Here is an 18,797-nt window from a genome sequence, read left to right on the forward strand (position 1 = left end):
GCATTATCTAAACAATAGTGAGCCAGAATTCCTATTTCGTTGAGGCCTTTCAAGGTTAACTTTGTGCGCTCAGAGACAACAAAAACAAACGCTTAGGCCTCGTAGTATTTGCTCTGGCTGCATTTTTCTGCGTTTCGCGGAAGGTGAGAGCGGTGTTGTAGTCAATTCAGCGCGTAATTCTTCTCACGTGTTCATTTCGTTAATTTTTTACGCGTTTATTGCAGTCCAAGCGTACGCAGTTTCGTTGTGCCGGCCGTAGCGTGGTCCAGTCAGCGAAGGGGACTTACTTTCTAAGGTGCACTGCGTGCGATAAACGAAATCGCTGGACGGGTGGCGACGTGCAAACTTTAGACATTTGCCTTCTCAAGCATTTCGCACATTCAGAGTGAGCTGTCAGTCCGTCTACTGCGTTTGAAACGCTCGAATTGAAACCGTAACTATTACTGCGGATGGCGGCCGTTATGGCGCCCGTTTTCACTTCCCTTGTGCGCGTATTTACGTCTGCGTCCTGGCGGAGCATTTGGTTGCCGTGCATGCTGCATTTTTTCGTGCTTCGCCCCTGGCGAGTCCCTGTCTGCTTCAACAGGGTTACGTGGCGCACTGCAACGGTTGCTTATGCTAGTTGCAATATGAATAGTGTATTTGATTTGAAACGTGGTAGTGGTCACCGCTCTCCAGCCTACTTCGAGCTAACCGACACGAGCGGCGCCAACGGGAAGGGCCCCATCCAACAGGAGCAAATAGGTTCAAAGCACAGCGCACGAGTACCTAGGCTTCTGACTCCTCGAAGGAACTCTTTCTCGTCTTTGAACCATCGATTGATTGTACGTTTGATAGTACGATATCGATAGTGTAAAATCAACCGCGCCCACTCATTTCTGCGTAAACTTAGTTCCTCGAGTGCGTGGTGAATGGTGAGGGAGCAGGAGCAGGCTGAAGGACAAAAAAATGACATGCGAGAATTCTTTCGCCAGAATGCTTCAACGCATAAGTTCAACTCTTCATCTGTAGCAGAAGGGAAGCCGTTGCATATGTCGGTACTGCGAGGATTCAAATTTACATTGCATTTTGTGATTTCGAAGCAAAATTACCAAGTGGTAACAGTGCTTTTACGTCGCAACATAAAAAGATCTAGAGATGAAGATGTAACTGGTTGCTTGTGAATATGAATTTTTCAGGTGGATATGATCAAGCAATATCCCTGTGGAAATAATTTTTCACCAAAATGTTTCTCCTAGAGGAACAGAGGTAGCGGATAACAGGCTATCGTGAATGTTTCGGCAATATCATTGGCCATCAGCAACATTATTCAGTGCTATCAATAATATTGCCTATAGTAATGCTGCCAAATGCTATCGATAGGCCATTTACCAATATTTATGCATCATTAGAGTGTTACTTCCCCTCGGAAAATTCTGGGTGCTACCTCTGAACTCTAATGACGTAAAAGATTAAAATTTTAGCACAATGACGACACTTCACCAACATTTCTTCAGCTTCATTAACATTCTATATTAATGCCAGGGTGTCTACCAACCTGAAAAAAACCATAACTGCCGGGGAAATTTGACATGTCTGGTCAGGTCGGGGAATTGCCATGGAATTTGTGGAAAACCTTGCTGGGTCATATAAACCGATTGACTGATGCCGCCGCAGTGGATCAGGGACAAGGTGCTCTGCTGCTGACCCGATGGTCACGACAGTCTCATCTTGATGGAGGCGAAGGGTAGAGAGTAGTGCTATGTAGGTGCACATTAAAGAACACCAGATGCTTGAAATTTCCGGAGCCCTTTACGATTGCATCTCTATTAATATCGTGGCTTTGAGGCATAAAACCCTAGCTATTATTATTAATTGAAGCTCACTGATGACTACCAACGGGACAGTCTCGAAAACAATCCTTACGGGTGATCAAAGCTTACGAAGTTGGCCCTTTTTTTCTGCATGTGCTGTAAACGGCTAAACAGAAGTCAGAAAAGGACAGTGCATTCTCCTACCCCCATAAGCAACTGAAAATACCTGTTCCCAGGCGTAATATTACTCTTTTCGATGAACTTGTACTTGTCCTGGCCAGTGACATCTGGTAAACTTGAAAGCATGGTCGTTTGGCCTGAATACTAATGAGCAGAAGATTGTTGGGCCAAGCCACAGTAGTTCAGTAGCAGTGCAGTAGCAGATGCCCTCAGTTCTGCATGCAGTTTGAGAGTTCCCGTTTGTTCATCCTTTTTTTTTTCCTTAGCACTCATGGGCTCATTTTTAGTACATTGATGCATGTTTTCCTAGCAGGCTCACTAGTCAAAGAATATGCTCAGAATCGCCCTGGAAAATCGGGCAATTCAGAAAGTTTAAACTGGTGGACACCCTGAAGGTGCCATTGCGCACTTAATATTTTGCTTATATGTTGATATCCCAGTGAGATATGTACCCCGGTGGTACCTTTGCTTGCTATTCAGGTGCTACCCGAGATTCAAAAGGTACGCTTGTGCTAGTCGTAGAAAAGTTGCATGTTTTTTTCTTTGTTATGTCTTTCAGTTCATATTTGCAGTCTTTCCAGCCTGCGTAAATTGAAAGCTTTTTTTGCTCGTTTTGTTTACCACAGATTGTGCAGGTTGATACTTGGTAGTGGGTCTCGGAACAAGCTGGGCTACACAAAATAGTGGTAAATAAACGTGGTAAGCGTAATTCTGGATTACTGATAAATTGCCCAGGCACTACCACATGTGGGAATAGAGTCTTTTCATTTCCCAATGCATTGAAAAAAAAAAATCTGGTGGAAGCGACCTCAGAGGAAATCGTCCAGTGCCATTGGTGTGCTCAGGTCAGTACGCTTGTCTAGAACACTGGGACAGTATATGCTGCAGTACCTCCCAGCATGATGTGGAGCTATATACTGACAACAATTTACCAGTAACAATTCACCAACACCAATTTGAGATAGCCCGTACTTGGGTATTTATCCTTAGCGACCTTGCATGCTATAATTTGGGGTCTTTCTAAATGTCATCAGTGCAGTTTGACTGGTGCCTTCCATTGTTCTAACGGGTGTGTTCATTATTGTATGTTTTTTTTTATTTACTTCTCTGTAGGTTTTCATTCCTGGTGAAAATTTGCCGCATGATGCATGGTGTATGTGGAAAGAAGTGTTGTAAAGCTTAGTTTTACCTGGCTGTCCGTGCATGGCAGGCCCGAGAGTTGTGTACAGATATTCTTCGAGAAGCACTGTTCATCAGTGCAAAAAAGTGTTGGTACACTTATGCCCAAAAGTGTATGGAACATGAAAGCACATGCCAGTATGGTCTAAGCCTTCTTGTAGCGTGCAATCTGCTGTCTAAAGCATTGCTTGAAGCATTTGCCAGAACGCTTGACAGCTTGGTGCAAGTCACAATTTCAACACACACACCCATATACTTTTGCGCGTGCGTGCGTGTGTGTATGTTGTAACACTTAGTGCTGGCAGCATCGTGTTAAAACTGACATGACAAGGCTTTATTCCTGTTTAAATTGATGTTGTCAGAGTGTTAGATGTACTGTAGAAGCAGTTGAGGGAGCCAGGTGGTGGGCCTCTTTTGCTTTCTTGTAGCCAGAATTTGTCACTGGCGCACCTGTGGGGCAAAGACCTAAAGGGTGAGCTTGTCGTCTAGTTGGTTTAACATATTGTAAGGGACAGTGTGATGACCAAGACAGTGAAGTCGCATAAACAACCACACATACTGCTGTCTGGCAACTGAAGTTTATTGCGGTGGGTGAAGAATGTCATTACACCTCTACGTATCTCCTCTTGCCAATGTGGTGCCAAACGGTGTTTTCCTGGTAGTTTTCTGAAGAGCATGCAACAGCTGGTTTTTACCTTGTTCTTCTACTAATTGCAGAGTTAGCATTGTCTGCTTGGGCCTCTTGCATAGCGTAGAAGAGCGTGCAAGTTTTGACTCTGTGTAGCCATCTCGAGGGATATTCTGAATGGTGAAGTCTAGACACACTGGCTACTGCTAAATTTTCTGGCACACCATTATCGCTGGTGTTGCTTTGAGAAGCCGTGCGTCATTTACTCTATCTGACCACTACTATTTGGCAGCGTAACAAAGCTATGGGGTTTCAGAAAGTCGCACGCTTGTGCAGTGAAACATGGTGCGAGGTGACCTTAATTTGGCAAGTGTTAGACAGTTGCGTTCGCTTGGCTCGTGTTGCATCACATCAATGTGAGATTATTTTTTTACATTTACACTGTATGCCATTGGTATCGCTAACCGCCACAAACTGTGCTTCCTGATTGCATGGCACATGCCCATTTCGATCCAAACTTGCGCTTGCTACTCGTTCACTATACTGACAGCAACAAATAAATAGTGAATGGGCCATATATTTGTGCCATCATGCAATGGGGGCAAGTCAAGAGGTCTGTTGTGATATTATTGGTGAAACCTGCTGTTTGCCTAGCTATGCTTGTTAATCTGAGTATGCCAACAATTCGATAATGAGGCCTCAAAATATCGCAATATAGGCACGAGTGTACTGCTGTTGAAGAGTTGGGACGTGAATCTGAAGCAATGCGAGCATCAATTTGAAAGTCAGTGCATGAAGATTGTGTGGAATTAGAGGCAAAGGGCACCATTAAGGAACAAATTTGAAGCACAAAAAACAAGGACCGAAGAGGAGAGTACACACGACGAGTGCTTACTTGAAACTGATATTTATTACAAGAAAGAAAAAAAAACATACACCCCTTGTTTTTTGAGCTTCAATTGTGTGTACTCTACTCCCCGGTCCTTGTTTTTTGAGCTTCAAATTTGTTCCTTAATGTCTTACAAACTCGCCTAAGCTTACGTCCTTCTAAGAAGGGCACCAACTTTTATGGGTGCTAATATTTTTCTTTCAGAACTATTAGGTGTATATACATATATATAGCGATTGCCACCCTTCCTGGTGGCTGAAAGGAAGGGGCTTTGCTGCCTCCACAGTGCAAAAAGGGTACTTCTGAGGTGGGAGTATAGGTAGCACATTTATCGTATAATATTTGTGCATATGCCTTTTAATAGGCCAGGATGCATAAGAGTGCGTACATGCTGCAGTTCAAGAACAAACTGATTGAACAGTCGTGTATCATATAGAACTTTAAAAGAACGGGCAGCTCTTGCTCAATTAATTACTATGTGGTTTCTTCTAGGCTCTTCAGTAACTCACTTTCACAATCATTTAGCTTGCCTCTGACTTGTGTGCTCTGCTAAATGCCAAGTCTTCATCATAAATAAAAAAAAAATCTTGGCTTGGCATTGCGAAAGCTTGGCACTTGTTCAGTCCTGTTTCTGTGTTCAAGTTCCGTAATATTCTGAGAAATAGTGGTCCTCCTCATCTAGTCGAAATCACCAGAAAAGTGGTGGGCGTGGGATGCTTTACAGCTATGGCACCGAAATTAATATGGCGTCGGCAAAGTTTCAAATGAGAAAAAAAAAATGCAGTGCATGTGGACTTGCTCATAAGTCTGCTAGCTCTTGTTCATTGCACGGAAGGGGCATTGCAATTAACAAATACATGAAACTCTCACAATGCAGTCATATCATGGTAAGCACTTCTGCGAGGATGAGCCAAGCTTCAAGCAACAAACACAAATCTTTGAGGTATTACTTCTATTGAATTCAGGTGTGCAACAGCTGCACCAATCGGGTCGATTTGATTCAGTTCCTTATTTTTTCACTGAGCTGCGTTAAAACCCTGAAATCTCCCGAAATCGCACCACGCTGCAGCTGTATGCCTGTGCGCTAATTTCAGCAAAAATGAAGGCCATGCTGGCCAGCTGTAGTTTCTGTCCTCAATCAATTCAGGGATAAAGGCGCACTGACCCTTGCCCTAAACCACGGTATGTCATTCGCCAAATGCGTTTAGCCAAATAAAGTAACACCGCGTGGCCCTCGATCCGCTGACAGCAGCGAATAATAAAAAAAAAAGCTGGAAGTGTTTGCCACTGTTACTGCACACGAACAAACTCGACGAGCTCCAAATGCTGGCGTCGCCAGCGACCACATTTAGTTTCCATAGCCATGGGGCTCTTCGATTTTCGACTTCTGGCTACCCGTGGGCTGCCGGAGCCCGCCAGAGCGCGCTCGTTGTGTCTCCCCCCCCCCCCTCCCCCGCGGCGCACTTCCGGTTGGCGTTCGTTTTTCTCGGGCTGGACGTTCTGGCGACCCGCGGGGAGCCAGAGGGTCGCCAGACGCTTCCAGGACAATTTAGTCATGAAAGCTTTCTGGAATGTTTTGGGCAGGTTTCGAGCTAGCAGACGCCGAAAAGGTACGATGCGCGCTCAGTGCCATCTTTGCGAGGACTCCATGGATTGTAATGTGGGTGCTTGAAGACTGCGCCTTCGCTTGTCATTACGCGTGGCATTATTTTCTAAAGCCTATTCCGCCTTGCGAGATAAGGCGATTACAAGTGGCGGCGTGTGTTTGAAGCTACTGTTTATCTCATTTGTTATGTTTCCCGTGAAGCTTCCTCCTGTGAACAACGCGGTGAACTGTTGCCTGTTGAATGCGTCGTACACATGCCTTAAAGGTTATGTACCTAGTGCACATTCGTACGCACGCATAGAGACAACTTTAGAGCTATTTTTTTCTTTCCTAGTAGTCGTTTGTGAAGCTGTGCCTGCTTTCTGTGCACTTAGCGAAGACAATTGTGATCGAACTAGCTCGCTCTGTCGTATGTTTGCGTACGTGAACCTCTTAGAACCTCTGTCCTCACTACTCGATTGATCTTCGATGGTGATAGAAGGCCCCAGATCGTGACTGTTGGTGATGCTCACTGGTCGCGAAAAGCGTGCGAACCCATTTCTATCTATCAGCCTGCATATATGGTATGATAATATGCGATGCGGCGTGGGAAAAAAAAAAAAAGAGAGAATGGATTCAGAAATGTATACATTCTTTCGTGGCCCATTTCATCCTTGGCTTTCTCTTTTTTCACCTCTTCGTAATAATGCAGCGCAGTACGTACAACATAGTAGGTCGAATCAAAGCTGATATACATGACATTCATTAAGTGCCACTTGGGACTGGAAAACAGGCCAAGGCAAGTTCTAAAAATGGGTTGAGAACGTGTCATGCAAATGTTTATTTTATATGCGACGTGCACTCGTGGTACCGATACCTGCGCATATCATAAACTTCAGACAAAAACGTAAGTTGGTCAACGTGTGTTGGCCACATATGATATGCGATAGCTGAGCAGGTATATATCTTCAAGTGCTTTTGGGGACACAATCACTTTCGCGTCGTGTTGTGCAGTGACTGTTACATGTACTAAAAAGACGTGAGCTCGTTGAGCCACCACCGTCGTGGCACCTCACCTTGCATCGTTCTCGAGGCGGCGTGCGCCAGCTGGCTGTTTCGTTGGCGCACGCGGCGAGTGATCGTGCGAGCGTACGAAGTCGTACCCAGATGCGTACACTTGAGGATACTATTTCAGCTTTTTAACGAGCTTAGCTACGTATTTACAAGCGAACAATGCAGAAAAAAACCAATATACACGCGGCGCATTGTTTCGTTTGCTGTCATGACGGTAGAGTTTGTTTACGTTTACGCTGCCTGTCCCAGCGTTCGATTTTGCGATCTTCGGGCAGCTTCGGGTTGTCTCAGGTTCCCCACACACGAACACGACACTGTTTCCTGTCCAGACCGGAACTAGCTGACTGACCCTCTAGCTAGAGAGCTGCCAGAAGCCTGAAAATCGAAGAGCCCCAATGGCGCATGTCATAGATAAGTGCAGCCTTCGCCGGGCCAATGGGCGTGTGCCGGTGTTTCTTTATCTAGTCAAACGTGCCTGGCAAGCATGTTTGACTAGGTAACGTTTGAAGTTGTGCCTTAAACCTAATTCCACAGTGAAAAAAAAAAAAAGAAATAAAAAAATGTGGGGGCAGAATTGTAGCTGTTCGAAAACTTCTCGGCCTTGTTCTATCATCTGTGCAGAATGCTGCTTCAGCCACCTTCGCTGCAGTACACTGGTGACGTGCGCAAAAGTGTTTTAAGATCTGGAAGGGACCTTTAGCATTGGTCACTCAGCCTTGCCAATTTAGCTACTTTTAAACTCTGCTAGCTACTGAAAATTTCAGTTAGCTACGAGTAGCTATTCTAGCATTTATATCCAAAATTTAGCTCCAAGTTTAGCCATATTCAATAACTATAGCTGTAGTGTATTGACATTTTCTGAATTATTAGTGCTGAGCGAGAAATACTTGTATATGAAACTCGGTAATTTCATCCTAGGAAAATATAAGGGACATTGTGTTTTTTAACTGTAGATTTTGTCGAAAATTGAAAGGAATTAAGAGCAAGAAAAATTAATTAACTGCCACCGACAAAACGCACGATTTTTCGTCTACTCTAATTCTTCCTAATTTGGGACAAAATGTCATGACACACACAAGTAAAAATGCCACGAATACAGCTTTCCAAGTGATGTGGCTGAGAAATCTGCATCATAGCGTCATATTCAGCGGCAAAGGATGATGCTCTGCCAATAGCCGATGTTGACCAATAATTACATTTACCGCCAGAGTTATGGCGGTTTGGATGATGCTCTGCCAATGGCTGATGTCGGCCAATAATTATATGTACCGCAGGAGTTATGGCCGTTTACTTCCACAGCTTTATACCTCTGCCCTTTTACAATTTTCGAGGAAGAGTCTCTCGCACACATTTTTAAGGTTATGGAAGCGCGACTTCTAAGTTTTTTTTGTTTTTATTGCTAAATGTGAGCTTTATGTAAGCCCACTTTAAGGTTTCTCGTCAGCTTTCTCACAGACTAAGACGTGAAAGGCAAACAATATTTCACGAATGAATCATGGGAATCTGATGCAAATAATGGAGCATTGAAGACACATTCGCTTCAGTGACACAGGAAATTAAAGCGAGAAATCCTTCACCCAGTGATGAGCAGAGCTTATTCTCACTAAACCTTGACCTTTGTGTCGCCTGACCTGCATGCATCTTGCATGCACCTTGGACTAGAGGCACCTTGACAATTCACTAATTAAACAACGAAAGTGATCGTCGTTCTTCCAGCGTGTTGTTCCACCGAGGTCACCTCCTCGGTGCTGGTTATTCAAGAAATGTCCGAAAAGAAATGTCCGAAAAAATCTTTCCTTTTAATATGCGGTGTTCGATTTCTTATTGAAATTTTTTGAATATTCACACATCTATGACGTTTACAGAGCTCTGACGCATTCCCACCTCCCCTCCGAGGGACGTGCAAGCCTTGACATTTTGCTAAAACCCCACATGCTCTAAATTATTAGAATCGAAGCAGAAACACTATTCTCTTCATTCATGCATGCCTTGCATAGTTATGTCGAAAATTGTTTTAAAAAATAGTTTAACTATTTTTTAGCTCTTTGGTGGATTTTTTTAGCTATTTCTGACTACTTCTTTCCTGCAATCTAGCTATTTTTGCTCTGACATTTGGCAACCCTGGTCACAGGACACAGCACAGCTTCTTCATGTATACGCAGCATAATTGTGAGCACTAGTATGTTCGGACATTTAAAAAAGTTACTGGTAACTGTTTAGAGCACTGTGTAACATTTGTGCTGGCCTAAAGAAATCAAACAAAACTGTACGCCTGTTATTTTTGCACCCTTGAGGTCGCCAGCTTGGCAAATCCCCTCAGTCTGTCAAAGGATTTGACGGCGTGGCAAATGCTAATGTGGACCTGGTCATTGTTTGCCAAGTGAAGTGGTTCAAAATAGTTTTATTGAAATGGAAGTTCTCATATTCACTCTGCACAATTTAGGGGATGTTCAATGGATTGTACATTTCTTTTTTTCTAAATGTAAGCCTTCTTTTTGATACTGCTCCAAATTTGGCTTTTTGAGATAAAAAAAAAATTTCCCTATACCTTCCATCAAATTTAGCAAATCTCCAAAAGTAACATTTTGCTGCTTTAAAAATTGCTTTGAATTGTATTTCGGCTATTACACCCCTGTAAATGCAGCATCATAGGCACGCTCTGGAATAATGATCTCTAAGGGGATGCTTGCTTCTGCTCATGGAACCATGAAAATTGTCACAGGTGTGTAGCGCTAAGTCAAGAGTGCTATCATTGTGTGGAAAAAAAAAATCAAAGGATCGAATATTTGTGATAAATGTGACGCAGAATGTGTAGTGCAGTTCATGCAGGCCAGTGTTGGATGAGTGGGGGCGGGGCATGGCCAGGGTGCCGAGCATTTAGTGGAGGGTGCTGTGGTACTTTCCCGAATGTGCATGGAAATTAGAAATTGCGGAATGAAATTGGAGGGGGCACTTGATGAAGCTGGGGTGTTCGCTTGAAATTTTGTAGTATCTCTCTTATCTAAAACCTTTCTGACATAACGAGCCAGCCGTGCCCAGACATTTCCCTCCTTGTTTGTCTTTTCAGATGACGAGAATCGGGAGACATCGTTTGCTCAGTCAATGCAGCAAAGACGAGCCGATGAACAACACAGGCAAGCAGAAGAGCAGCGACATGCCGAAGCACAGCGCAAGCAGGCTAAGGAGCAGCAAACGCAGCAGCAAACGCAGCAGCATCAACAAAAGGCACAACGTGGAGGCGGTGCCCAGAGGGGACGGGCTAAGCAAGCGTCTGCTCCTGCAGCTGTCCAATTGGCAGAACCAGCGGGTATGTTGCAAAACTGTGCCCAACCCTTTTGCCACTTACGTTTGCCACTTACGCTTCTACACCCTTGCAACTCGTCATTACCAGCTTATGTCTGCTGCTGGAAGAAAGTGGCACGCTTTTACAAATGGCCCAGACTCCGGTGGGTTGATTCCACTACACGCAAATAAACTGACCACGTAAAATGAAATCACTGGACTGAGCAGAATTCGTTCGCATCCCCACGCAAACTTGAGCGTACCAAAGCCATAACACTTTGACAACTACAAAATCGCACTATTTACCGGTTCATATCTGGGAGTGGTACAGAGTGGAAGAAATAGAAATTACATGCAAAGCCTGCAACAAAAATGCATGCATATTGGAACACATTCTCTGGGACTGTGGTTCACTAGGGCCCATTATTACGCATGACCGCTTCGAAAGGCTCATCAGATTACCAACTTATGACAATCTAGTTGTGTCTGTCCAGTATGCCCACGACAGTACCAGGAGGCTCGACCTCCTTGTTTTGTCATGAGAATGGCCAGGCTGACTCATTACAGTCATGTACAGGATAAGCTGTTCTTAAGGTCTCCAACCCACCATGCGGGCAGTTTCGACTTTGTTGCACCGTCAAGTGCGTTCTCATTTCGTACTTGTGAGCCAGCTGAAAGCTTTCCGTGGAGAATTGACTAAAAGGCAAGATTAGTCCCTTTGTCACACATTACCTTTCGTATATCTTGTGTGCTAATGTACAGTTGCAGAAGGCTCACTTCTAAAGGTGTTAAATTTGTCATCGATTTTCATGGAAGTTTAGGAGCTTATGTATGCTTATGCAGAGGTGGCAGCTGTGCATATTGCGCATTTTTTATGCATTTCCATTTTCTTGCGCAGAGCTGCTCCAAAAGAATAAAAATTGCGAAACTTGTGCCAAACTGCTCCAAGCAGCCTCAAAAGCAAGAATTTTCTTGCTAACCTCAGCTTCAGGGGGAAAAAGACAGTTGACTACATCATTTTCCAAGCAGCATGAGAAATACCAAGAGAATAAGACGTGCTTAAGCGCGTCATTTATTTGGCACCTTCGTGGTGCCACCATAATCTCCTGTGGGTTGTTGTAAATTTGCATGACAGTGTGCTGTTGTGTATCGAGCGTGCTGTTTCTACTAGCTAGGCTGTCTTCTGGTGCCACTCTCGCTTAGCCAAAAAACAGAATTGGCCACCCTAACGGAGTTGCATGATCAGCGCGGTTGGCTCGGGTTTCTTGTTGTGGGCAGTGCGTTTCTGCAGTCACTGTGGCTTTCATGTCAACGCTGCATGCGGTCACGTATGCGCGCGTTTGCCACGAACCTTGTCGTGTGAACATGTAGTCGTCGCCCTGCATGCAATGAGTCTCCTGGATGCTCTGGCGTGTGGATTCTCAAACTTGGTCCCGTGAGCGACAGAACGCGTTCAATCCGCTCCCGGGGTACCCCCATTAGCTACCAATTCATTTAGACAAGCGCATTTTCATTGCATTTTGCATTTAAAGGGAAAGGCTGGTCGTGAAATGAAAATTCTTTTTATTGGACATACTGTAAGAAAATTAAGTGTGTATAGGTATTTCTCCCTTCTCTTTTCAGAAATATAATTTGTTTTAATATACACCAACTAGTTGTCAAATTGTGAGAGCATAAGTGGAGTCCAATTGTGTTATTTCTTACAGGTTATTAAAGTGCTTTCCCTCAATATTTTTCGGTTCTGTTTAGGATGCAGCTGTAGCCAAAGATCTGCCAAGTGGAGCTATGCTATTTATATTGTCACTGAGATACATTATCAAATAAAAAATGTCATTTGCATTGATGCCCCACCATTTTGAAATTTAACTAGCTCGGGTTATCGTTCATAGCATTTCATATGTCCCTCTTAGCCACAAAAAATGAGCATAGCTCCACAGTCCTCTTTTTTAAGAGTTCAGCGATATAAAAATAAGAACAATTGCTTCACAAAAACTTGATGTAATGTACAGTAAGGCTGGTCAGGTTGGCAAAAAATGTGAAGCTGAGAAAACCAGACCTGAAGTTTCGACACGCACTGCAAAATTTTCTATAAGGAACTTTACCACAAATTTTATGCACGTTTCCAAAACAAAAAAGTGCCTTATTCCGCGATTGGAATAACTTAAAAAAAAGTTTTCAATGTGGGAAGCATTATCAGAACTTCACCATGACAAGCTGTTGAGGGGTTCTGGAAAAGCTGTGGGGTATATATAAGGCTCAAACGACAAGCTGTTAGGCAGCATGCTGCCCTAGGTAATAAGTTGCTGTGTTCCAGACCCTCAAGGGACCATGAAAATATCCGGAAAATCGAGCATTAGACCGGAAAAACTAATGCCCGCAAAAATGCCCCCCTTTTGTAGGTATTTTTTGCTGATGCAGAGGGTCGCGAATGTATCGTTTAGGTGGCTCTGAAAAGGCCGTATATATATAAGGGAAAGAAGTGTATACCTAAGGGCTCGTTTTTCCGTGTTTTAACACAATATTAATGAGATATAACAGACAGTAATGCCAAGGAATGTACAGGGGAAGTTATTAAAACCAATGGAATGTAAATAAGAAGAAAGAAAAGTGGATGAAAAAATTACCAACTGTGAGCAGGAATCGAACCTACGGTCGTAGGTTCGATTCCTGCTCACAGTTGGTAATTATTTAGTGACATTACAAAAAAATTCCAACTTCCTAGTGTGTGAAAATTTGCAGAGAAATAAAAAAATACTTGCAGAAACCAAGTGAGTCCATTTTAAAAAATGAATATTTTTGTCACTTTTTGGAAATTACCAACTGTGAGCAGGAATCGAACCTACGGTCGTAGGTTCGATTCCTGCTCACAGTTGGTAATTTTTTCATCCACTTTTCTTTCTTCTTATTTACATTCCATTGGTTTTAATAACTTTCCCTGTACATTCCTTGGCATTACTGTCTGTTATATCTCATTAATATATATATATATATATATTGTAACGAACTAATGCAACGCTGGAAGCTAAAACAGCTATTTAATTATGGCGAACTTGTGCCCGTCGACAAAGTACACAAAGGTTATCCTGAGCTCGCTAGTCAAAAGCTCGTCAACCTCTTCTTTTGCGTCTCGCCGTGTCCCGCTCCTTCGAAAAACCGCCAGCCTTCTTTTTCCGACGCGTGGTGTGTTGACATGTGCAGCCAGCGTTGCATGGCGCGTTTGGCTTGTCAGGTGGTCTGGCAGAATTCATAAGAGCAGGAAGCAGCGCAAGACTTCAGTAGGTGCCTAACAACATGCGGCAATATATATATATATATATATATATATATATATATATATATATATATATATATATATAAAACAAAATAGATGTGGCCGGTTCTATCTCGGTGGTCAATACGTTAGCCCGAAAAAAAGTTTCCTTTTTTTTTGCACAGCATTCTGCTTGCCTGTGATGTTTGCCTCAATTTTAGCTAGACGTCATGGCTGTCGCTGTTCACCGAAAAGTGTTATTAGTGCTCGCGTTGACTCCCAGCTCGTTGGCTGTGTAGGCCCTGCCGAAAATTGGATCGAAAAGGCTATAAGCACAGACTCCAAGGAGGTTGAACTTTTGGGTAGCCTACTTTTTCGACAAAACGGTCTTCGTTTGTGCCGATTCCTCAACTCGCTGTGCCTGCTCCGTCGTTGAGTAGTACGCAGCATCAATCCGAAGTGTATCGCTCGTTGAACTTGGTTCCACGGCGTCGCCGGTAGACAGTCGTTAGTTTCCGGCGGATCCAACGGGTCCGGTCGCAACTGCAACTACCTGCTAAAGGGCGCTTGTGGCCGGTGCCTTCTTGTTCCAAGGCCATTTTTACGGCTTTTGAGAGCTCATCGCTTCGATGTTTTCAGATGAGTCTCCAGGCATCTCGATCGTGGTGAAGTACAGGATCAAAGTTGAAACTCGGTGCATCGAGAACCACTCACGATCGCGAGAACAGGCGCACACAAACGGATAGCCACGGCGGCAACACGCAACACAAAGAAAAAAGATAATGCATCAGTCACCTTGGCGATCTGAAAACGACCTTCAGAAAACCCGCGACAGCGGCCATTGTGCTTGAGCGATGCCATTTTGAGATGGCGCAAAATGTGCACAAAGAAAACAGCTTCAAATCAAGCCCACAATCGCGGCGCTCGGTCCGCCGCAACGCACATAGCGTGCGCGGGAAGTTCGAACATGTTTCGTCCTTTTTGGGGCATTTTAGTGCGACCTGGGTGCATTTTATCGCATTTACGTCCCGAATTCAGCGTTAGCAATTTGAGAGTAGGTGTTCAGAAGTACAAACGCCCTAAAAATAAGCTTTGCAACAAATTGATTTTCTAAACATGTTTTACCGTTCTAAGACCCACATCCCCCCTTAAGAAAGCTGTCGCTCTCCAAATACGCACATCGGTGTCTGTAGGTAGCAAGAAACCTACTTGATTATTTGTGAACCACTGGGAAGAGAACACCCATTCAAGCCACTGTGCGGGCACCTCTGTGCTTTATTCGTGACTCATGAGGAGTCTATGATCACGGGGCATACTGATTCGCCATTCTGTTTTGTATTCTGAACTCCCAACAAGCATTTTAAGGGGGCAGACTGGTCTTTGGGTCCAAAAAGTGACAAAAATATTCATTTTTTAAAATGGACTCACTTGGTTTCTGCAAGTATTTTTTTATTTCTCTGCAAATTTTCACACACCAGGAAGTTGGAATTTTTTTGTAATGTCATTCTGTCCAGATTCTTGGTGCTGTTAACATGCAGAACCCGCAAAAAAAATGGGAAACCGACTTTGAGGCTTGTATATAATTTGCCAGCAACTGTGTCTAAAGCTCTACTACCAATTTATGAGCACCTTTATGAGGATTGCAAAACGTGTACACTACGATTGTTGATTTTTGAATAAACTGTTTCCAGTTTTTTCCATTTTTCTCAAAAAAGTAAACTTGCGACTATTCAATTTTGAGGCCTCAACATCTCTGCAGCTAGGGCAGATACAACAATAATTCTCTTGCAGTGGAAACCTGTATGTGTGTAGATTGCAAGTACGGGAACAGAATTTAGAGCACATGCCTTTTTAATTACTAATTAAATGTGTAATACAATTTTGACTGCTTTTGAAAATGGAGTTCATTTTGCTGTAAAATAACCAATAAGGGCCTAGAAACAAAAAACTCTTCCATACTTTCACACTATAGTCATTAGTCTATGTTGGAATATTCTAAATATTACTTCTAATTGAGCACTTGTTTTCTATGGCAGCCTTAAACAATAGGGGGTGAACTTAAGTTATCTCAGGAACAAGGTGAGTTACAGGAAAACTAATTATTTGAAATCAGCAGAAAAAGCTTCATAACCCTGTGCAGTTTGATCAAAATCACTGAAGAAATAAACAAATGTCTAAGACCAGTCTGCCCCCTTAAGAGGAGTCGCTGTCTACCGGTGTTTCGGCCGGCGGCCGAACCGCTGTGCAACTGGCATGCATACACCCCCCTCTTTATTTCTTCTTTTTTTTTTTTGCAACGAAACCGACCTTTTTATTTTCGGTGGTTCGTCTGCCTGGATGCATTTCTTATCTGTGCAACGCGGTGCTGGCGCTTTATGCGAGTCGCGGCACAGGCAGCAGTGGCAAGTCTTATGTATTATCGGCAGTTCTATATCAATAGTGATGGCCTACAACATTAAAGAAAATAGAACAGGATATCGTGGGCAGTATTAATAATGCATGGTTGCGAGTATCGAGAGGCATTACCAGCACCATTTGGTAATCACTTAGTGCCTTACGCACGTGCTTTACGAGATAGTCAATGTAGCGCGGTTTCTTGGCATTTGCGCCGTGCTCTTGAAGTGGTCCCACACGGGGTGGCCGCAAACGGTGGTGCAACGCATTTTTGTTGTCTGTTTAAAGGCCAACTCCGGTGATTTTGCGAGGTCAATGGATCTCAATGAAATTCTCTGGGTATGTTCCTTTGCACATTTCTGTCATTTGTGGCAAATTTTAGTTTTGAGAGATGCACTGATTATTTGCAAATGAATTTTAAAGATTGCCTCGAAAAGCTCACCTCGCTTGCCAAAATTATTGGCGACACTGTCTGTGTGACGTCATGTTTGGCCTGTCAACGGAAGCGACGCAGCCGATGGCATCGCTACTTTGGCTGCTACAGCGTTTATTGTGCGGCCACAAGGCAACGGCGGCAGTGTTTGGCACAGGTATAGCACAGAAAAGCTTTCTTCCTTCCTCTGTGCTCTTTGGCCGGCGCTTCGCTAGTCTGGCTTTCACAGTTTTCATACTCCGCGCCGGCAGGACTTTCAAATCATTTTCAAATTTCCTGAGCATTTCAGGTATTGTGCTCATGACAAGAGTGTCTCAGGAACATAGAAACATTACCTTGACATGGTTGAAAAATCGCCGGAGTTAGTTTTTAAGGGGAGATGTGGGTTGAAAATTGAGTTTTCTTCTAAGTTACAGATTTTTTATTTTTGCCTGTTTAGATAAGATTGGTATTCATACTGCCCTGAAAAAAAAAAAAAATGCATGTAGAGACTGAACTGGAAATGCTTTAAAAATTGAGTCTAAAGAGCACAAGGTGCCTGTTAAAAGGCTAAAAGTGTGCAGTCTTTGAGCACCTTGCCACCGATAATGCGCGGCCGCTCGCCATTTTTGATCGAATGAGGCGAAAAGTCGAGCCTCACTGTTCAAATGAGTTTCTCTCGCTGATGCGGTGCAAGAAATAATAAAAAGAAGCGCGCTCTTGCGCGTTTTTCGAGAGCTGCGACTGGGTTATCACGTGGTACGGATCTGGGACCACCATTGGCCATTGCGCGCCTGTATGTGCAGTGAAGCCTACATGCGGGGTCCATGTCTTGACAAGCAGCGTAGCTGGACAATGCTTTTCTCGTGTATTTATCTTCGTTATAAATGAAAAAAGCCGATGCTCGCGTGTGAAAGCCATTGTGGCTGCGTGCCCCGCCGCGGTGGTCTAGTGGCTAAGGTACTCGTCTACTGATCCGCAGGTCGCGGGATCGAATCCCGGCTGCAGCGGCTGCATTTCCGATGAAGGGGTAAATGTTGTAGGCCCGTGTGCTTAGATTTGGGTGCACGTTGAAGAACCACAGGTTGTCGAAATTTCTGGAGTCCTCCACTACGGCGTCTCTCATACTCATATGCTGGTTTTGGGACGTTAAACCCCACATATCAATCAATCAATCAATCGTTGTGGCGGTGCACTCTGTAGGAGTAAGCTACAAGCAGCTGGTCCGATTTGCGGCAGTTGTTGGATTGCAAAAGCCAATGCATCAAAAGTAATTCACAGCCATCAGTCGAAAAGTTCGTGATGCGGCAATGGATGACGTCAGCGCCAATCTTGTGAGGTCGAAGGAACTTAGAGGGGATGACATTATTTATGTACGACGGTATGTGGCACAAACGTGGCCGCAAAATTGCATCGGCACTGTTGTGTCCCTCGACACTGGACTTAGTTTAAGTTTCTTAGTCCTGTTGAACTTCTTCCTAGCTTGCACTCGGCACAAGGCTCTGCCTAATGGAGTGGAAGAAGTTTGTCAAGCGTTTCATAGCCATGTCTGTGAGGAGTCTGCTCGAAAAAGCAGAAGGGGGCAAACTCGTGGTGCTGGCGTATTTTAATGGCAGCAGCCACTATTAGGACTGTTCTTTTTGGTATGCAAATTTCATTGAATTTAATGACATCTTTCATAAATAAAAACTCAATTTTTGAGTATTTTAACTTTAAAACTCGTTTTTCTCAAAACACAAAATTTAGTCATTTCTGTGTGCCCCTTTTTGTCGGCCACTTCTAGTGCTCTTATCTGCATGAAATTTTTCCCAAACGTTTTCCAAAGTATAGCAAATACACTTATCTAATTAAAATTTCAATATTTTATTATATAATGAAAAATTGCTTGTAAATCTTTACTAGGATAGTTATTTTTCACGCCTATTACATATTTTGTATGTGCTTCCTAATTAGTTATTTGCATTCCACACTTTATTTGAAACATTATGAACCGTGAATGGTAAAGGGATGAAAAGAGAGGGGGGGATGCAAAAGGGTTAAGGTCTTCAATTTGTCATGTCGCAGAGATGAAAGTTGCGCAACTTGCAAGAAAACTTACATAATATAAATCAGCATACTATGTTCCATAAAC

At 43.5% G+C, this 18,797-nt stretch overlaps 1 protein-coding gene across 4 annotated transcripts in view; it reads left to right on the forward strand.

The window, feature by feature from the left end:
* The window catches only part of LOC119180178 (protein argonaute-2), a 36,889-nt gene that overhangs the window by 505 nt on the left and 17,587 nt on the right, over positions 1-18,797 (forward strand). For 3 of the 4 annotated variants that reach the window (XM_037431319.2, XM_075868611.1, XM_075868613.1), the window contains one exon: positions 10,396-10,635. In XM_037431319.2, the coding sequence (XP_037287216.2) occupies positions 10,396-10,635 (240 nt within the window). Of the gene's footprint in view, positions 1-2,599; positions 2,673-10,395; positions 10,636-18,797 lie in introns of all 4 variants that reach the window. The other variant, XM_075868612.1, reaches the window with a different exon arrangement.

The sequence above is a fragment of the Rhipicephalus microplus genome, chromosome 7 (genome assembly GCF_043290135.1).
Source record: "Rhipicephalus microplus isolate Deutch F79 chromosome 7, USDA_Rmic, whole genome shotgun sequence".
Classification (NCBI taxonomy): Eukaryota; Metazoa; Arthropoda; class Arachnida; order Ixodida; family Ixodidae; genus Rhipicephalus; species Rhipicephalus microplus.